The sequence below is a fragment of the Leptidea sinapis genome, chromosome 33 (assembly GCF_905404315.1).
Source record: "Leptidea sinapis chromosome 33, ilLepSina1.1, whole genome shotgun sequence".
NCBI classification, from domain to species: domain Eukaryota; kingdom Metazoa; phylum Arthropoda; class Insecta; order Lepidoptera; family Pieridae; genus Leptidea; species Leptidea sinapis.
Genome location: NC_066297.1, coordinates 3,405,034 through 3,427,483, shown reverse-complemented (window position 1 = coordinate 3,427,483; position 22,450 = coordinate 3,405,034). Strand labels below are relative to the sequence as shown.

Sequence of the window (22,450 nt, the reverse complement as noted above, 5' to 3'; positions counted from 1 at the left end):
AAATCGTCACCTTTTTGCTCTTAATAGTGATTTTCATTATTATAACACTAGGAATAAGGGATTGCTTGTAACTAATTCTAGTAGGCTTCATAAGATACATAATAGCTTTAAGGGTAAATGTATACACTTCTACAATAAAGTCCCATCCACTGTTCAGGCATTATCTATAAATAAATTTAAATGTTTTATAAAAAAATGGCTCTGTCGTAAATCCTATTACTCCACTGCTGAATATCTAAATGATCGGACAGCCTGGGACTAGATTGTGATTATTTTATAGCGACTGTACAATATTGTATTGTATTTTATTTATTGTATTTTTATTGAAAAGAGCGCAAAAAAAAGAATGCTGGGAGAGTTTCTTGCGCCGCTTCTTCTCTCTCAGAGCGCCATTTGTTTCCGAAGCGGTAGTAGTATCTAGTAGTATAAGAAATGACATCAAAAAGAATTCTAAAGGAATCAATTTTGAGAAAATAAATGCCTTTTATGCCTTTATTATTATCTTATCGAGTTGCGCATTTGGTACGGGCGGGGAACCAAACACGTTACAGCGTCTCTCAATATACTGATATGATATTTTTTTCTCTCTTGTTTTTTCACTTTAGTAGGTAATGGAAGATTGAACATTATCAACTTTCATATTGATATTAATTATACCTTCTATACAGTTTTTTTTAAATATAAACACCTACAAATTATCTTGACCTGTAACTACACACATAATATACATAAAACCACTGGGCTATATTATAGAGTCGACATATAAATTGCGAACTGAGTTTCTTGCACCCGTTCTCTCAGGTATGAGCCATATCTTTTCGATTTTAGGGTAGATTTTGACGTTCAAAAAGTTATTTAAAGTTCCTTTTAAAAGAAGTTTGGATAAGAATATTATATTTAATATTGAACGCTAGGTCGCTTTCGTGTCTTCAGCAACGTTCGACGCCCCGCGTCACGCTCATGGTGTCATCACAGTGAGTCTATTGGAGGGCCTTAAATTTCATTAATATTATATATACTAGTAATTAGCTGTATTAGAAAAACGGTTATAGGACATCTCAAGGTGGATTGATGCTATACTGAACGGATAGGTTAGCCATGATACCAACACATAGAACCCTTCAGACCAACAGCAACAAGCTAACAGCAATAGAAGTTACTAGAACAAAAATAATTAAATTCTCTGAAATATAATTGTTTTTGTTCGTGTCGTAATAAAAAAGTAAGTTTTTTCCTGTATTATTTCAGTAGAACATCAAATACTTATTATACTCGTGTACACATGAGACATTCCAACTTTTAGCACCATTATCCAGAAAGTGTCCCAGCACGTAATCTACGATCAAGTGTTATCTGTCTCTTTCATGCACAGCAATGAAGAAAACGACAAAATACACTCGATCACGGCTTAAGTATTGATACACCTTCTGGAAGTCTCAAGATGACGGATACAGTGCTATGATCGGGGTACGCTACGCCATTTATTTGTAATCATATCATCAGCATTGTGGGCAGTTCATACCAGTAAATATCAAGTGGACCATTATGGTACTTACAACCATAAAAAGGGGCATTATCTTCATACTGCGGAGTTTATATGAGCTGGCTGTGTTGAACACGAGAAATTTAAAACATCTCATTGTTAGTGCAGTCCAGGTTGCTTCACTCCTCGCTGGGATGGTTTAATTTAGTTTAAGTAATAATAATCAATAATTGTTAAGTATCTCAGTCTTACCTACTATTAAGATAAGTTAGATGCAGTAATTATTTTTTAGTCTGTATAGTTAGCACTTTAGAAGGTAGTAGTTTATTTTAGTTAGTATTTAGACTACATAATTAATAATAACTGTAGTAGAGGTTCAAGTCATTTGGTATAATGAAGGCGAAATTTTGTATCCGTACTTTATTTTAAAATTTTCAGACCCCGCCAAAGTTGACGAAATCATTCGTGAAGCCAAAAAGGCGAAAATAGAAGGCAGAGAATTTAAGTTTGACTATCACAAACTCCTGCCTAGCTACGACAATCCATTTCAGCGTAGGAAAGAAGAAGATAAGGAAAGAGCGCCAAAAGAAGAGCGCAAGGGTGAAGGCAAAGACTATCGTAAGAGCGACAAATACAGCTATAAACGTTACTCTGATTACAAGTCGAGGGAGGATAAGTATCACAGGGAAAAAGAAAAGAGTAGAGATAGAGATAGAACTAAAGATAGAGAAAAAGAAAAAAAATCAAAGGGCTCAAATGAAAAATCGGGACAGGAAAAAGAAACCAACGTAAACTTAAACGATTACTTGGTATGTGACAGTTGGTCATTAGATAATGATGATAAAATGTGTTTGGCTAGCCCAAGAGTCGACGACAAGGAAGATCCACAAAGCTCATCAGTCCAGATGGCCCCTTTAAAATATCCGACTGAAATAAAATCCAGAAGTATAGAAATAAAGAATGAAATATTGAAGAAAGTCAAGTCGGATAAGGAAGTTAAGGCCAAGAAATTACAACCTGTGATGGACTCATTTAAATATGAAATAGATGATAATGATGACGCATTAGATATGTTTGACGATGATTTGAATTACTCAAAAGTAAAAACAAGAAAATTGGCTTCTTACAACTCGCCGGTTACAAAAATACTCGAGGTAGATGATAGTGTTTCAAGAGATAATTCCTTCGAAGGTGTTAATGACGACACATTCTTAGAATCTGTCATAAATGAGATTAAGGGTGAAGCCATGAGTGATGACGAAAGTCAAGATAAAGGACTTGTAGAATATGAAATATCACCGCTTAAAGATGATGATGATAGCTCGAGAAAATCAGCGACCCCTGAAATGAAATCTCGGAGCGAAGACTACTCAGATGGCTACAGATCAAGTGAGAGTGGATATAAAACGAGTGATACCATTGAGAGTGGGTACAAATCTAGTTCTAACTTTAGGTTGTCCATTGAAAAGGAATTAGACGATGCTTTGAATGCTAGTAAGATGTCCAAAGCCACGCTTGATTCACTCGAAACATGGACGTTTGTTTTAAAGATATGTCAGCCGTTACTTTTCAGGCATGACAAGAACAGGTGTTATATGTAAGTACATTGATTATATTTTTATATAAGGCTATTAAAACCACTGACTTATAGAAAAATAGAAATTTCTAGGCACTAAGTGAATACTTTACACTTGAGTTTGGCTAGCCGAATCACGATTTTATTTTTTGATTTAATGTCTTACTTCGCTTGATGATAATAATAGAATGTAGCCGATTAATTTATATGAAAGGCTTTTTCCCGTGTTTGCTACATATAATTATATTATTCTTCGCGTGCCTCTCCGACTAGCGAAGGTTGGCAGTCATCCGTGTAAATTCGACTTTGTTCTTCGCGAGGCGATATATTTCTGCCGAACTCGCGATTCCTGTCTACTCTCGGATCTTGCGCAGCTAAAACTTTTTTCTGCGACCGATGTCTCTTCCGGCAACTTTTCCCATCATGATGAGTTGTAGTAGTTCGCAACTCTCGTGCCTAACCACGTGTCCCAAATGTACGGCTTTTCTCATCTTGATGGTTTGCATGAGTTCGCGTTTTTGATTGACGCGGCACAGAGCTTTCACATTCGTGACCTTGTGAGTCCAACTAATGGCCAACATACGTCAGTATGCCCACATTTCGAAAGCTTCTAATTTTTCATGAGGTCTTAAATAGTCCACGCCTCACATCCGTATAGAAGTATGGGCCAGGTGTAACAGCCTAGTAAACGAGTGCGCAAGGTAATCTTAAGACCGCGTTTGCAAAGTACTTTTTGCATTTTACTAAAGGTGCTTCGAGCCACTTCAATGCTGGTCTTAATTTCCCGGTTGCTATTCCAGTTCTCATTTAACCACCTACCTAAACATTTGTATTTCTTGCATTCTCTTTCTAGCTCTTGGCCTGCTACTGTAATAATTACATGACGTCCATTATTCATATATTTTTTGGAATCCTGTACTTAACAATCAATTAAATTTTCTTTCTGTAACTAAAATATATGGATTGCATCAATTACTTGAATAATATTGTACACGATTTATAAAATATAATTATTATCTTTAACTTGTTTAAAGGGAGACCAGAACTCAACCTAAGCTGTGGTATACCATAAGCCCGAAACATTGTCCCTGTGTGAAGGACCGCAGTGTGGTGTATGAGGAGTTGGAGACGTGCAAGATGAGCCTCGTGGACAGAGTGTATGGCTGTGACCAGTGAGTATTGAGGCCCTTGCTTTAACGTTCTTTCTCGATTCTTCTATTGTTACATCAGATGGTGATACTGGAAAAAATATTAAACTACATATTTTTTTTGGTACAGGATAGCAGAGGAGGCGTCACCGAAGTGCCGCAACTGGTATCCGCCTCGCAAGTTGTGTCTGTCGGAGAACAGCCTGGTGCAGACGTCCATCGAGTGGGAGGCAGACGACAGTCAGCAGTGGGAAGATCGGCCGCCACCTCCTGAAGTGACGCTCGACAGGGAGTACCAGAAGTAAGGACATATCTATTTTACTTCTGTAGACACATTGGCTGACGGTACTATGATTTGTAATGCATCACAAAGCTACTGAAAATGACAGCTCTGTGCTCGACATCATGACACCTACATCCCATATGTAAAGCGTATGTTAAGATAATTCTCGTAGATGTTCCTTGACGTGACCCAACCTCAGTAAAGGAAGAAGATATTCATAGCAATATTTATTTTCTTCACTTACATTCCCTCGAAACATTTCCTCAGTAGAGTCGAGGAAACAAGTGTCAAACTCAAGGTACGTTTTAATGAAACAGGAAGAAAAACGAGCGTAACGGTCACTTGATCGATCGGCAATTGTTCGACGATTTCCCGAGAGACCTGCATCGCCCGTGTATACGGCATCACCAGTGCTGCATAGCAATGTATGTTGGAGGTGTTTAACATATCATTGATATGCAGAAGAAACAGTGTAGGGAAATAGCATACAGCCTTGGGGTTGCACACTCCCGCGTTCACGGGCTTCGGATTCGAGCAATAACCGTCGACAACGACCTGTATGCTGCGCCCAGTGATAAAAATGGAGATCCACTTGCAAAAACTCTCGGGAATCCCAAATGATAGAAGTTTTGAGAGAAGCGCCTCGTGCCATACACGATTAAAGGCTTTTTTGCTATATATGTGTTAGATATACGAGAAGATCGCCTGCCTTCCGACCATGGCGAAAGCCTTACTATCGGTATAATATACGTTAGTATATATTACTGAAGTCAAGAAAACGTTGTAAAAAATTCATTCAATCAAAGAAAAATAGATTCAATCAGGTTTCAATTTTACAATAATATACCAGACAGTATACTAGGACTCACTGAGCACAAATTCAAGAAAGATAGTAAAACGTCTTTGACAAATAGTATAGTAGACTATATAATATAGAAGATAATAAGGCATGGTTCTCCGCAGGCCACCTAAAATTTTATAATATTATATTTAGTGGGCTAAGTGATTAAAAGTTGCGCTTAGGGAGTTTCTTATCAGTTCGTCTCATCATGTCAAAGCCCCTTTACGAACTTATGTAGCTTTTTTGAGATAAAATAAATAAATGCCTTTTATGCCTTTATTAATTACCACTTGCAAATTTTAAAATTTTTACTCATCAAACAAAATAATTGAGAATAAGAAATTTAAGGTTAGAATATTATTAGCACATTAATATGACGTTGTTATTTAATACTAAAGAATATGGCTGTATGGGCTCGAACCCTTTGCCTGTCCTAATAATGGATAAAGAAACAAAAAAAAAACGACTGTCGCAACTGTCAGAAAATTGCTGAAAACTTTTATTTATTATAAAAGTAGTAGTAATTAATCAAATACACTTGGAGATTAACAAAAAAAAAATACTGAGCAATTTAAAATATATTTTTAAAACCATAAAATTATAACGGATAAATAATAGTTTCAAATTACTTTTTTCTGACGGAAGTAACGTTCAGTACTTAAATTTCTGAGTTACAGTTCGCGTCTAAACAAGTTTTACTTCAAAACTTTGATATTTAATTTAACAAAAACGCAGGTGTTTAAAATTTTATTTCTATATTATTATTATTGACGTAGCTTTTTAGACTACCTAATTTAATGCTTCATAGGCCATCGCAGTTTGGATTTGTTTGGTTACCGCAAATAAAAGAAACCTCACTCCATACAAAAACTTCTTGAATTGTTTCGTGTTTAGTGTTTGTACTGGCAAAAAAGAGGTTGCTGTGTGCTAAGTGTTAAAAATATTAATTGCGTAATTAAAATAGTATAGAAATTAGAGTTCGCCAATTGTAGTGTGTTGAAATTGAAATGGTAATCAATGGGCCGGTCATATATCACAACTCATAGACAAGAGATGGACGATACAGACAACGAATTATAAAAGCAAAGACAGTAAATGGAGAAATTTAAAATTAAAATTAAATGATAATTGTGGTGCACAGTTTTTTTTTCGTAGACAAAATAAAAATTGGTTCTCTCAATAGACGAATACTAATAATACTAAATATTTAGATTAAAAATTGGTCTCCGCTGCGCTCTAACTAGATATCGCACTGCCTAAGAACTATAGCTTTTTTATGTCGGGAACTATTAGATGCTTGTGTGCGTAACATCTTGACGCTCAATGGCATCTTTCAGATTTTGTAACATACTCTTCGTGTTATTTTACATTGAAATTAATAAAATACAAAATACTTACTGATGATATTATGTGATTTATTATATTAGTGTCTTTCTTATTTCTTGTAGTATTATTTTTAAAAAGTTTTACTATGATAGAGGTATTTTAAGACCACAAAATTGACATGTCGAGAGTAAATGACACCGTCACAAATGTGCACTACCTTAGTACCTACATTTCTAACTATTATATTATAAGTTCCTTGTACTTAGAATGACACATACCTCCTAGCTTTAGGTTGACCAAAACGTCCGGAAACTATATGCGTAATACAACTTCAACATTTAGAACTCAAACCCAGTGCCTAAGGCCAAAACCAACCTATCAAAAGATTGCCCGCCCAACGACAGTAAGCCGTATGTATGGACAGTAGTCCGTCGTTGATCTACTGGCGGTTAATTATGCTTCCCATAATTTGGAGTGCTGGAAGGTAATAGCAATAGGCCTGTAGAATCTGAACTGTCCTTGCTCAGGGACCGGATGAACTATACTTCCTTGAGTCCCGGGACTACGCCTTTTGGGTGTGAGTGCCGGAATATACGTTACTACGTTGGAGTTCAACATTGTCTACGTTAAAGTCAATTTGTAGGCAAATAGAATAGCCAGAAGGACTACTTTCTCTTTTCCCGTCGGCGGCTATGGTGTCATTCCATATGTCCATTGGCGGCAAGGACGGCTGGTTGAAGTTACCGAGAGGGGTTTCGACAACGCCCAGAAATTACGTGTTCCAAGTGGAGTAACTTGTCGTTTAAAAAATGTGGAAGCACGGTTGTATTTCTTCTTTACAACTTTAAGATTTCGGATATTTTATGCCCAGCGCCGTAGCCCAACATCGATACGCCTATTTTTTTCAGTCAGCTGCCACTTTAACTGATGCTTCGAACTAGGGCTGTGATCTGCCACAGATCGTTGCGACGTACCTTGTTACCACGTGACCTAATCTGAGGAAGTTTCGAGAAAGATTCGCGATGGAAGACCGTGTTTTATGTTGTTTATTTTTATTTTTCTAAATTATATTGTAAGAATTTAAAACATTCTAATACAGCAATAAAGGCTATTATTATTAGCATTATTATTTTTATTTTATGAAGAAAAATTAAGTCCTTAACTACTTGTTTACAAAAAAAATTTTAAACAAAAATAATGATATATCTAGATATGATAATAGTAATATATATATATATATATATAGTAGTAATAAATATTTCAAAGAACTCTCATAAAGCATAATAATACTTATAAGAAAACAGCGTGCCCTTGCTTGGTTTGTTCGCTTATATTATATAGATAATGCTTATTTGTAGGTATGCTTTATTTCGTTCAAACTAGAGATAATATTAATAACGTAAAAAGTTTTTGAATTTTAATCATATTATGATAATAAAGAAAGTAAAAGTCTGATTTTAATTCCTATATCCCTTTAACGCGTTTTTTCCTTAAATTACTTCTTAATTAAATAATATTAAAATTATGTTGTTTGTAACCCGCGCTGCCGCGACGCCATTTTGTAATATTTTTTACGTCTCAAATTTGACACAGCTTTGAGCATTCAGTGATCAGTCATCAACTTATCGTTGATTAGTGTGCTTCATTGCTCGGTGCTGGATTTGATAAGATTCACGCTGTTTTCATTTCAAATTCATCTGCGAGTGAATTATAATAAATTGCATGGTTCTGTGGCGTTTATAAAATATAAAGTTAACGAAGAAACATTTCACTGTCCGCCAGTACTGTGGTCTGTGACAATATTTTTATATTCTGAGACTTTAACAACAAATAAACAATATTTTTAAACTTTTAACTAAATTCTGTGGTGAAAATTAAATGGTTCGTAAATTAGATTCATGGAAGCTGTTTGGCCTGAGGCAATGGACACAAAGAAGGAATCGTCTAGAAGTACAACGCCGGTGAAGGAGAACAGGAAGAAGAAGAAGACCGAAGGTGATGAGAAAGAGAAGAAGAATAAGAAGATGAAGCTGAGCAGCGAAGGCTGGAGCCAGGAGTCAGAGCCTGAGGAAGTTGAGAAGAGGTCTGTTAAAAACTATCTTTTATTTTACTAAAATGATTAGGGGAACATTTAATTTCAGTTAAACTTTTTGTTATATTATATGTTCACAAAAAACACCAAAGCAGGAAGGTCAACTCCAACGTTTCATACCTACTGTTTTTTTTACTACTAACATCTTTAAATATTTTGTTTAGGTATGTATCTTACATTTCAAAACTAGGTCTTTCTACTATCACAACTTGGAGTAAGTACCTATGTATTGTTTTGAAAATAAATAATAATACTTCGTGGCTAAGCCTATATTACCTATACTGTTTCATTATATTTTATATAAAAAAATCAAACTTACCAAAAGCCGTTTTTAAATAAGTATATTATTAATACACCATGTGCTTGACAGACAAACACTTTTTTTTCACTATCACCGATTTGTGAAACTGCTATTATTGCGACGAATCGACAAATAGATAACTTTGCTCCTTAATGAACCGATTTAAATCGATTTTCACACTGTGTGCAGCTTTATCCATCATGAGAGATAGGGTAGATTTATTTCGATTCGTAAACCTTGATATTTTTTTATTTCAATTTTTTTTTTGGTATATAGGTACATTTCTATGAGAAAATTTATTGACGCAAGGTTTGACAGTTCTGCTATGACATTAGTTTATTGCAAGAAAATGCATAACGGTATAATTATTTTAATTATTGAACTTCTACCAAAGAGATTAGCCAAAAGTGGTTTAGCAATTTTTCATGTTGCAAAATGAAAATAATATCTAATATATAAAATTCTCATGTTTGTAGTTAAACTCCTTCGAAACGGCTTGACCGATTCTCATGAAATTTTTGATTGAAAATTTTTGATTTTTGGTCCACGCCAATTTTTTTTTAAATTTGATTATGAGTCAGCATTAAAAAATACATACAACTTCAAATTTTCACCCATCAACGATCAACAGTTACTTTTGTATCGCGATTTTAATATCGGCAATACGTTTGCTGGGTCAGCTAGTAGTATCTATAGTCAATTATTTTCTAATTTTGTAGAATCGTTTCACTTCAGGAATTTTATTTTCGTATTATATTTATGTTTATAAAAAAGAGTAGGTAAATCAACAAACCTATTATTTTGGTATCAAGTCAAAATATTCACACTACGTTTTCTTTATATATACCGTTAAATAATTAGTGAACACAAAGATTTAAGGATTGGTCTCGAGTAAGTGGGCGTACTCGAGCCAGTCTAGAACAATGTGTGACTTTGACGTGCCGTATTATCTGTTAAACTTTGCTTATATTTGAAACTAAAATGCCGAGTTCCGTAGTAAAACTTTGTGTAAGTAATACTACAAGAATTAAGAAAGATACTGGTGTCACATATCAACATTTTTTTTTTTTATGGAATAGGAGGACAAACGAGCACTTAACAACAGGTGACCCGTACGGTCACCTGTTGTTAAGTGATCACCGCCGCCCACAATCTCTTGCAACACCAGAGGAATCACAGGAGCGTTGCCGGCCTTTAAGGAAGGTGTACGCGCTTTTTTTGAAGGTACCCATGTCGTATCGTCCCGGAAACACCGCACAAGGAAGCTCATTCCACAGCTTTCATCATCAGTCATATCAATCAGTATAAGTATTTTGTATTTTATTTATTTCAATGTAAAATAACACGAAGCGTTACCTTATAAATATTGAAAGTTACCATATAGTGTCAAGATGAGATTGATGCACACAAGCATCTAATAGTTTCCCTAATGAAAAAGCTTAAGTAGTGCGGTATTTAGTTGGAGCGCAGCGTAGACCAATTGGTTCACACGGGCGGAAAAATTGGAAACCAAACCGACCATAAAATGAGATACAGATGAGAATCTTTTCTTTTTTATTAGGAAAGTAAAAATGCCAAAGACATACGCAAAGTTCTAGAGATTCGAAACCGGCCCTTGACGTCGGAGGATGTTCCAAGCTGTTGCTTCAATTTCGCAAGAAAAATAATTAAGGTACTTTATACAAGGAGATCCCATATCTCTGAATTAAGCCAATAATTAATTCTTCGGAAAGAATTAAAATATAGGAACAACGTGTAGTTTACCCCTCCGCGTCCGTCCTACTATGTATTCGATTCTTGAAAGTACTGCGTGATACAAGAATTAAAAATAAGTGCTACTGTTTATTGCTTTCCAGTAAAAAAGAGAAGCAGAAAGAAAAGAAACCAAGGAAGAGGAAGCCTTCAACGTCGCTGTCGTCGTCCTCTTCGAGCTCTGAAGATGACGCTAGAAAAAAGAAGGCGCTCAAGAAAAAGGTTAGTTGGTACTTTAGTAGTAGACTTGATTTTTCAACCTTTGTAACGTTTTGTGGAGCTGTCTGAAGTAAGTTTCTTTCCGGCATAGAGCTCCGGCTTCGCGGGATCGCACAGCGTTGTCTTTCTGATGTCGTTTAGAGTCAATTTTCGGGTCAAGAGTTATTTTATGTGACAATTAGGGACGAGACGAGCAAGACGTTCAGCTGATAGTAATTGATATGCCCTACCCATTACAATGTAGTGCCGCTCATGATTCGTTGTGCCACTTCTTGTGACAGCGCCCTTCAGACCAAAACAATATAATGCTTATACATAAGTACTACACGGCAGAAAAAGGCGCCGTTGTGGTACCTATAATCTAGCCGGCATTCTGTGCAAAGGAGCCTCCCACTGGTCCCAGTGCCTAGAAGATTGACTTCCTCTTTTATCGTATGAACCAGGTGTCATTTGCCATGCACAGCAGAAGCAGGAACGACTGGGTGAAGTTACTGATGCCAGCTTTCGATAACGACTTGAATTCGCGTGTTCCGGATGTGACATTTGAAAGATGCTTGCGGATGTTGGCAACGTGCATAGATTTGTTACAGGCGACTAATTACATTTCAAGTCAAGTCAAAAAATCTTTATTCACTGTAAAACTTTATAAGTTATTTAGTGCAAGTCAGGATGAAGTACAAAAATTACAATAGCATTCAAATGAGTATAACAATATTCATTAATATAATTTTGAACATTAATTCCAACTATCTTTATCATTCAAATAATCTTTCACATTATAATAGGCCTTAGATGTTAATTTATTTTTCACGATACATTAAAATTTTTAATAGGTAATATTTTATTTTCATTTGGGAGTTTATTATAAAATATAACACAATCCACTTTAAAAGATTTTGCAATTTTATGGAGCCTAGTAGATGGAATTGCGAGTTTGTTTGTTTCGAGTATTGACACTATGTACATCACTATTCTTTTTAAATTGGCTAATATTTTTAAGAGCGTATAGGTTTTCGTATATGTACTGGCAGTGTAGTGTCATTATATTTATTTCACTAAACTTTTCTCTCAAAGAATCCCTTGAACGCATTTTATAGACTGCTCGAATTGCTCTTTTCTGCAGAACAAATATGTTTTCAATATCTGCAGCCCTACCCCACAATGTAATTCCGTAAGACATGACATGCTGTTTATGTGTAAGCACGTTTGTTCTTCTTATAGAAATATGAATCGAACACCTCAAGCAGGTTCGAACTCCTGTTTGTTTTATAATATGAATCCAACACCTCAAGCAGGTTCGAACTTCTGTTTGTTTTGTCCTGATGCGTCGAACTAGGGCTGTGATCTGGTACTGACCGGTACATCTGCTGCTGTCGTCCGCAATACTTCTTTGCCTTACGCCTTTATGGTGAGATCAGTTACCTCGTAGCTGTTGTTACGTGAACCATTTATAATATCAACAAGATTTATTATAACTTTTATGCTACAAATAAAACTACAATATCTTTATAAATTGTATTTAAATTGCGAAACACGTTAAAGATTTTTTTTGAAGTGAAAAATTCTTTAGCGGCGTTGAGCACTTTTATAGGGATGGGTATAAAATGTTAAACTCGCGTCAAGACACGTGTCTTGATCGAAAATTCGTAAGACATAGGGACTTGAGTCAGTCGCCTCGTCAGATTCCTTGCAAAGACAACTTTAATCATTGTTCGACATAAAAAAATGTATAAAATTACCAACTCTCACTTGTTTAAAATAATATTTGTACTAAACTTCATTTCAGGCCATGAAAAAAGTAAAATCAAAATCAGCAAAGCGCCGACGTATGGGTAAGAAAATGCTGAAGAAACTGAAGGAAAAAAAGAAGAAAAAGAAGAGAGCAAGAGAAGTGTCAGAAGATGAATCAGACAGTGGTATGTTTAACTAGCTCGGTTGTCACATTGTAAATAAATAAATTTGGAGTCGTGTTGACCTTCGGTTGTGCTGCGAAAGCTTCTAAAACGGTCAGAATTATACTTATACCATAAGTTGCAGCTTTTGGAGAAGATTTTAACATATAATTTATGGTAAAATACCTATATATTTGCAAAACTAATAACTGAGTCCATGATAACAAAAGTAAAATAAAAAAAACCAAAACGCTTAAATGCTACAGTAAAAAGAAAATTTCATATTAATTGTTTTAAAAATCTTGAAAAACCCCTTGACTTATTTATTCGACCAGTAAACTAAGGTCATCGCCCTGACCTCGGTCCAATGGTATATAGATAGCATCAGTTGTGCGGCGCAGCGACTCAAACGAATAAGGCGGGTGATGTTTATTGATACTACAATACTTTCGTTTTTGCCGCCTCCCGCCCGCTCCCCGTATGCCGTTCACAGGGTAATTGAATGAAGTGTGGGCGGGGAAAACTTTTAAAATGGCGCAGGTAGAGGTGTCCAAACTTTTATAGTCGGGTACATTAATAATCTTTTTTTTACACGTTTTTAATGTGCTTCTTTCCTGAAAATCAATAATTTTTTGGTCTCACTACTTCCTACCAATATACTATACGCCTCAAGATATAGGACAACAATTTTGTAACATCCTGTATAATAGATGACAATTCAAAAAATGAGTTAACGCGGGGTATTTTTTTATTATGGCAAACAACGTTTGCCGAGTCAGCACTAGTTGTATCTTTGTTGGTCTACATTTCATAATATGAATGAAAAATATAGTAAATAACACATTAGTCATTCGTTTCTGCCAAAATACTTGAGCGAGTGGTCCCGGGTAAGTAGAACCTTACTAGTATGTTTATTTACGCAGTTCTAGCGCTAGACGCGTGTAAGGATGTTGAAATACAGACACACTCTACACCTACAGAAAACAAACATTTAAAAATAAATTTGATATGTGAAAATAATTCATAATTAAGTAAAAGGCAGATTGGAACAAATTTATTTTATTAGTGAAATTTATGATTTAATAAGTGCTGATCCCAACTCCTCTGCCGGCGATTACTAGGTGAGCGTCCACTGCCCCCACTCGACCGCCTTTTCCCATTTGTACTCTACCACTTGCGAAGATGTTCTACTTACTTACATAATTGTAAATAAGGTAATCTTTAATACATAACACTTGATTTTAAAAAATAGTATTGATTCACAGATAGAATAGCAAAAAAATCTAAGAAAAAGTTGCTAGAGAAGTCTAAAAAGAAAGGGAAGAAGAAAGCAAAAGTGGAATCTAGCAGTTCAGATACTAGCAGTAGTTCTGACTCAGATGACAAGAGAACCAAGAAAGCGAAAAAGAAGCAAGAATCGAGGAAGAAGAGAAGGAAGTCGTCGTCGGAAAGCGAAGAGTTATTCGACGTCAATATATTGAAGAATATAAAGACGGAGCGAATTACGGACGACGAAGCCAATAATCTTTTAGAGTTTTCCCCGCGGCGACAGAAGCCGAGAGAAATCATTAACGTGAAGGAATTACAAAATGATTTCGTAGGGTATAATATTCACATAAAGACGGAAGAGAAAGAGAGAGAATGTGTTGTTGAAGAAATTGAAGAAAGGGAGCGACCGCATGAAGTATTGGAGAAAAGAAAGACTGGCGACATAGATCGAGTGGACGAGAGTAAGGTATTCAATCTTACAAATTGTACTTAATAAACTTTTGCAGAGAATATATATCAAATCAAAATCACTTTATTCATGTAGGTAACGGAAATGACACTTATGAATGTCAAAAAAATATTTTCTTATTGAATCTACTGCTACTTCGTAAAGGTTTGAACTAGAAGAGGAGAAGTAGCAAGAAACTCAGTGCCACTCTTTTAAATCAAGATTTACATCAAATTACAATACAATGTGTAAAGTGATGCAACAAACATACTCAAACGTCAAATACCTAAATGCCTTAAACGATTATTATATTTAAAAATAAACAAATATTAGTTTGTCGTGTTGTACTTTACTTACAACTTACTTTGCTTGAAAAGCGTTGTCATTCTAGGCCCTAGCTAGTGAATTTTCCTCTTCTATTATATTAATGTTTTATAAATTTATTGATTTGTTTATAATTAAGGTTTTTGTTCCGAAAAAATACCTCCGTAACCGTAGGCATGAGCTGTTTGCGGTTCCGCAGAGGCGCACAATAGCGCATGCACACTTAACGTCGTAACCATAACCCGCGTATGAATGGACGGGAAGAATGGCAGCATGCATGAAGTGAGCGAGATGAATGTCTGAATGAATTATGAATTGTCTGTAATTAATGTAATTGGTGTTAACCGTTTTCATTAAAGTAAGTAAATATAAATAAAAAATCGTAGGGTGGAAATGCAGAAGTTTAATTTGTAACTTTGTGTGCTACAGAAGACGGTTGAAGATACGAAGATTAGGGCCACAGAAGTAACAATGGATGACACCTCACAGTGTTCCCAGGACTCTGTCTTCAGTGTTAAGGTATGCTAAATAAACTTCCAATACTTTGTGTTTAAAATAAGTAAAATAAACTAAATCATAAGCTTTACTTATTAAGGTCACTAGAATATAACAATTGTTTATTTATCAAAACAGGAGGGGTCGGTATGCAGTAGCTTTGAGCAGGGTGAACGAGGTGCCTCACTTCCAGTTCCAGTCACAGCAGAACCTGTTGCTATCACAACGTCAAAACCCCATGCTTATACAGCCGAGCCAACTAAAGTAACCAGCTCGCCAATTGAAGCTACATCGAAGACAAAGCCAAGTTTGAAAGAAAATGAACTTCGTGTATCCCCAGTGACGGTTGAGCATGTACACGATCCCGGCAGAAAATCGAGTGGATCTATCGTGACACCAAAACTAAGTCCGGTCATTATCACAGATCCTGCAATGATACCCATACCACCAGATGCTCCAGTTGCAATAAAAGCAGATCGGGCTGAAGATATTAAAAAAAATACCGTTACAGCAACAATCAAACCAGTCGAACCTCCATCTATGTTAAACTTTAGCACGGTTGTGACAATACCTAGTACAGAAATGACAAAACAAGCCGAGGCCATACCAAGAATTGTTCCATCTGGTGCTAAAGCTATTACATCTCTAGTAGCTACGAACACGAGGCGCACACTCCCGGAGTCTACTGAGGCCACAGACGAGTGCGAGTACTGGGCAGACAACTATGACATGTGTGAACAGATGGCCATGGAGTACCAGAGCGACGTGGCTGACAGGGTAAGAATATATGTGTGTATTACGGTGCATGGCTATATTTTTCAATTTTTCAGCCACGTACAAACCAACTGGAGCCCTATTACTAAAATCGAAGTACGAAGTTTTGGTTGACGGATCGTATTTTTAGATAGTGTCTGGATTCCGGATCCAACGATCGATACGAAGTTTGCGATTAGACATTTTGTCTTTCGTTTACCCTATTCCCAAAATCACTTGACATTTACTTTTTTGTAGTTTGATATTATTATGATCGTACAAAACTTCACTTTTTATTGTGTCTATGTGTCTAAAATGAAATCTGTACGCACTATTCGGATCCGAAGTTCTTTGGTAATAAGATTTAATTAGAAGTTCGTCGTACCGAACCGTATCGAAACTTCGGCTTTCAATTTTTGTAATAGACCTCCTGGAATGAATTTGTGGTTTTAAGGACGATACGACCTTCAAAAAAGCGCTTAAACTTTCCTAGAAGGCCGTCAATGTTAGTGTAATACCTATATTCGTGTATGAGTGTACGCAGAGGTGATTACATACTATTAGATGATCTGTGCACTCGTTTACCTCCTCTTTCAAGGAAAAATTGTTGATAATATTGATTGCCTCCAACATGTTATGTTAAATTTGTAAACTCGAACCCGTGACCTCTCGGGTTTGGTCCGAGCGTTCTTCCAACTGAGCCAACCATTCGAATGACGTAGCGTCCGTAAATCTTGGTATGTGTTGTTCAACTCTCAGGTTTTGGCTCCATCTATGCGGGTTCAAGTCTTCGTTCATAAATTTTGGTTACAAATTTTATTAAATTAATCACAGATTTACTCATTTGGGTATCCCTTCAAAAATAATAAATTGTTAATATTGTTATGATCGTTTACAGTTGCAGTTGTCAGGCGGGGCTGCGGAGAGCGGAGGCGGCGAGGCGGTGTCCCGCATCGAGACGGTGGTGCGTGCTCGCTGCGGGGAGATCAAGTGTGACTGGCGGGCAGACACCGCGCCCGCCGCGTGCGCACCGCACCGGCCCTCCCGCTGGGGTGAGTACCGACCTGTGTCCACAGCCGCTTGATACCGACCGCTCGCTGCGGGGAGATCAAGTGTGACTGGCGGGCAGACACCGCGCCCGCCGCGTGCGCACCGCACCGGCCCTCCCGCTGGGGTGAGTACCGACCTGTGTCCACAGCCGCTTGATACCGACCGCTCGCTGCGGGGAGATCAAGTGTGACTGGCGGGCAGACACCGCGCCCGCCGCGTGCGCACCGCACCGGCCCTCCCGCTGGGGTGAGTACCGACCTGTGTCCACAGCCGCTTGATACCGACCGCTCGCTGCGGGGAGATCAAGTGTGACTGGCGGGCAGACACCGCGCCCGCCGCGTGCGCACCGCACCGGCCCTCCCGCTGGGGTGAGTACCGACCTGTGTCCACAGCCGCTTGATACCGACCGCTCGCTGCGGGGAGATCAAGTGTGACTGGCGGGCAGACACCGCGCCCGCCGCGTGCGCACCGCACCGGCCCTCCCGCTGGGGTGAGTACCGACCTGTGTCCACAGCCGCTTGATACCGACCGCTCGCTGCGGGGAGATCAAGTGTGACTGGCGGGCAGACACCGCGCCCGCCGCGTGCGCACCGCACCGGCCCTCCCGCTGGGGTGAGTACCGACCTGTGTCCACAGCCGCTTGATACCGACCGCTCGCTGCGGGGAGATCAAGTGTGACTGGCGGGCAGACACCGCACCGGCCCTCCCGCTGGGGTGAGTACCGACCTGTGTCCACAGCCGCTTGATACCGACCGCTCGCTGCGGGGAGATCAAGTGTGACTGGCGGGCAGACACCGCGCCCGCCGCGTGCGCACCGCACCGGCCCTCCCGCTGGGGTGAGTACCGACCTGTGTCCACAGCCGCTTGATACCGACCGCTCGCTGCGGGGAGATCAAGTGTGACTGGCGGGCAGACACCGCGCCCGCCGCGTGCGCACCGCACCGGCCCTCCCGCTGGGGTGAGTACCGACCTGTGTCCACAGCCGCTTGATACCGACCGCTCGCTGCGGGGAGATCAAGTGTGACTGGCGGGCAGACACCGCGCCCGCCGCGTGCGCACCGCACCGGCCCTCCCGCTGGGGTGAGTACCGACCTGTGTCCACAGCCGCTTGATACCGACCGCTCGCTGCGGGGAGATCAAGTGTGACTGGCGGGCAGACACCGCGCCCGCCGCGTGCGCACCGCACCGGCCCTCCCGCTGGGGTGAGTACCGACCTGTGTCCACAGCCGCTTGATACCGACCGCTCGCTGCGGGGAGATCAAGTGTGACTGGCGGGCAGACACCGCGCCCGCCGCGTGCGCACCGCACCGGCCCTCCCGCTGGGGTGAGTACCGACCTGTGTCCACAGCCGCTTGATACCGACCGCTCGCTGCGGGGAGATCAAGTGTGACTGGCGGGCAGACACCGCGCCCGCCGCGTGCGCACCGCACCGGCCCTCCCGCTGGGGTGAGTACCGACCTGTGTCCACAGCCGCTTGATACCGACCGCTCGCTGCGGGGAGATCAAGTGTGACTGGCGGGCAGACACCGCGCCCGCCGCGTGCGCACCGCACCGGCCCTCCCGCTGGGGTGAGTACCGACCTGTGTCCACAGCCGCTTGATACCGACCGCTCGCTGCGGGGAGATCAAGTGTGACTGGCGGGCAGACACCGCGCCCGCCGCGTGCGCACCGCACCGGCCCTCCCGCTGGGGTGAGTACCGACCTGTGTCCACAGCCGCTTGATACCGACCGCTCGCTGCGGGGAGATCAAGTGTGACTGGCGGGCAGACACCGCGCCCGCCGCGTGCGCACCGCACCGGCCCTCCCGCTGGGGTGAGTACCGACCTGTGTCCACAGCCGCTTGATACCGACCGCTCGCTGCGGGGAGATCAAGTGTGACTGGCGGGCAGACACCGCGCCCGCCGCGTGCGCACCGCACCGGCCCTCCCGCTGGGGTGAGTACCGACCTGTGTCCACAGCCGCTTGATACCGACCGCTCGCTGCGGGGAGATCAAGTGTGACTGGCGGGCAGACACCGCGCCCGCCGCGTGCGCACCGCACCGGCCCTCCCGCTGGGGTGAGTACCGACCTGTGTCCACAGCCGCTTGATACCGACCGCTCGCTGCGGGGAGATCAAGTGTGACTGGCGGGCAGACACCGCGCCCGCCGCGTGCGCACCGCACCGGCCCTCCCGCTGGGGTGAGTACCGACCTGTGTCCACAGCCGCTTGATACCGACCGCTCGCTGCGGGGAGATCAAGTGTGACTGGCGGGCAGACACCGCGCCCGCCGCGTGCGCACCGCACCGGCCCTCCCGCTGGGGTGAGTACCGACCTGTGTCCACAGCCGCTTGATACCGACCGCTCGCTGCGGGGAGATCAAGTGTGACTGGCGGGCAGACACCGCGCCCGCCGCGTGCGCACCGCACCGGCCCTCCCGCTGGGGTGAGTACCGACCTGTGTCCACAGCCGCTTGATACCGACCGCTCGCTGCGGGGAGATCAAGTGTGACTGGCGGGCAGACACCGCGCCCGCCGCGTGCGCACCGCACCGGCCCTCCCGCTGGGGTGAGTACCGACCTGTGTCCACAGCCGCTTGATACCGACCGCTCGCTGCGGGGAGATCAAGTGTGACTGGCGGGCAGACACCGCGCCCGCCGCGTGCGCACCGCACCGGCCCTCCCGCTGGGGTGAGTACCGACCTGTGTCCACAGCCGCTTGATACCGACCGCTCGCTGCGGGGAGATCAAGTGTGACTGGCGGGCAGACACCGCACCGGCCCTCCCGCTGGGGTGAGTACCGACCTGTGTCCACAGCCGCTTGATACCGACCGCTCGCTGCGGGGAGATCAAGTGTGACTGGCGGGCAGACACCGCGCCCGCCGCGTGCGCACCGCACCGGCCCTCCCGCTGGGGTGAGTACCGACCTGTGTCCACAGCCGCTTGATACCGACCGCTCGCTGCGGGGAGATCAAGTGTGACTGGCGGGCAGACACCGCGCCCGCCGCGTGCGCACCGCACCGGCCCTCCCGCTGGGGTGAGTACCGACCTGTGTCCACAGCCGCTTGATACCGACCGCTCGCTGCGGGGAGATCAAGTGTGACTGGCGGGCAGACACCGCGCCCGCCGCGTGCGCACCGCACCGGCCCTCCCGCTGGGGTGAGTACCGACCTGTGTCCACAGCCGCTTGATACCGACCGCTCGCTGCGGGGAGATCAAGTGTGACTGGCGGGCAGACACCGCGCCCGCCGCGTGCGCACCGCACCGGCCCTCCCGCTGGGGTGAGTACCGACCTGTGTCCACAGCCGCTTGATACCGACCGCTCGCTGCGGGGAGATCAAGTGTGACTGGCGGGCAGACACCGCGCCCGCCGCGTGCGCACCGCACCGGCCCTCCCGCTGGGGTGAGTACCGACCTGTGTCCACAGCCGCTTGATACCGACCGCTCGCTGCGGGGAGATCAAGTGTGACTGGCGGGCAGACACCGCGCCCGCCGCGTGCGCACCGCACCGGCCCTCCCGCTGGGGTGAGTACCGACCTGTGTCCACAGCCGCTTGATACCGACCGCTCGCTGCGGGGAGATCAAGTGTGACTGGCGGGCAGACACCGCGCCCGCCGCGTGCGCACCGCACCGGCCCTCCCGCTGGGGTGAGTACCGACCTGTGTCCACAGCCGCTTGATACCGACCGCTCGCTGCGGGGAGATCAAGTGTGACTGGCGGGCAGACACCGCGCCCGCCGCGTGCGCACCGCACCGGCCCTCCCGCTGGGGTGAGTACCGACCTGTGTCCACAGCCGCTTGATACCGACCGCTCGCTGCGGGGAGATCAAGTGTGACTGGCGGGCAGACACCGCGCCCGCCGCGTGCGCACCGCACCGGCCCTCCCGCTGGGGTGAGTACCGACCTGTGTCCACAGCCGCTTGATACCGACCGCTCGCTGCGGGGAGATCAAGTGTGACTGGCGGGCAGACACCGCGCCCGCCGCGTGCGCACCGCACCGGCCCTCCCGCTGGGGTGAGTACCGACCTGTGTCCACAGCCGCTTTAAGCATGGTACCCAAAAAGCGGAGTGGAGAGGAGACGAAATGACGGTACGTAGGTACGTGTTTGACCTGTTTGTCTAAACATTTTTTTTAGGTATTTCATTATATGAATATCCGTGGTCAAGTTAGAAGTGCCTCACTTCACTTCACACTGTGCCAACTTGTATATTGTTTAATCAACCAGACCATTAGTTTTACATACTCGTTTTTCCCATCAACAATCTACATTTTGCGTGATGACATTGTTAGGACAATGTGCTAAAAATTGACAAATTTGTTTGCGAATTTAAAAAATAATAAATAAGTTCTTTAAAGTGCTAAACGAAAGACTACAGAAATGAAATGATTAATTAAGCTATGAAGTAACACGTGAGATGAAACAACAGCTGAACTATCTTCCTGACCTGGTTCGCGATGTTAAGTTAAAACCGAGATTGCTGACCTCAAGGCTGCCTGTGACTTCAATTGTGCTAAGCTGGACGAGTATGGCTTACGGCTGTCAGAAGTTGAACGTAATTGTTCTAAGTACGAAACATTAGCGGACAGCATAAACTCACTAACTCTAAATGTGCAACACTTAAGCGAAGAGTTGAGTACTCAAGAACAAAGGTCCCGATTAAATAATGTAGAAATAAAAGGAATTCCGGTCAGGACAACTGAAAATCTCTTTAATATTGTAGAAAAACTAAGCAAAGTGGTAGAACACAAAATTGATATATCCCAAATAAATTACATCGCAAGAGTCCCTTCATATAACTCAAAGGATAAATCGATAGTCATGGTATTTATTAATCGGTACGTAAAGGAGGAGTTCATAGCGGCCGCAAGAGCGAAGAAGACTATCATGGCTGATTCCATTGGTTTCGTAGGTAGTACGCAGCGAGTGTTTATCAATGACCACCTTACTCCAAGGTCAAAAAAACTTCTTACACAAGCTAAGACCATTGCAAAAGAAAAAAAGTACCGTTATACCTGGGTGAAGTTCGGGAAAATACATTTAAGAAAAAATGACTCATCTCATGTAATAATTATAGCAAAAGAAAGTGATTTAAACAAAATAATTTAGGCTGTTGTGTACTATTCACTTCTACTTTAATGCCCCTAACATTTTTAATGTTTATTTTAATTCTTAAATATTTTAGAGTAACTGATAAGTTGCTATTGACTTGTGTTTTCTATTAC

The 22,450-nt window shown here is 42.4% G+C and overlaps 1 protein-coding gene across 1 annotated transcript in view; it reads left to right on the top strand.

The window, feature by feature from the left end:
- LOC126974691 (microtubule-associated protein futsch-like) overlaps positions 1–22,450 on the top strand; it is a 43,443-nt gene that overhangs the window by 5,741 nt on the left and 15,252 nt on the right. The window contains exons 5-14 of the mRNA XM_050822250.1: positions 1,922–3,080; positions 4,094–4,231; positions 4,338–4,508; positions 8,552–8,740; positions 10,907–11,024; positions 12,808–12,937; positions 14,179–14,648; positions 15,384–15,473; positions 15,588–16,226; positions 17,101–17,254. Of these exons, the coding sequence (XP_050678207.1) occupies positions 1,922–3,080; positions 4,094–4,231; positions 4,338–4,508; positions 8,552–8,740; positions 10,907–11,024; positions 12,808–12,937; positions 14,179–14,648; positions 15,384–15,473; positions 15,588–16,226; positions 17,101–17,254 (3,258 nt within the window). The remainder of the gene's footprint in view (positions 1–1,921; positions 3,081–4,093; positions 4,232–4,337; positions 4,509–8,551; positions 8,741–10,906; positions 11,025–12,807; positions 12,938–14,178; positions 14,649–15,383; positions 15,474–15,587; positions 16,227–17,100; positions 17,255–22,450) is intronic.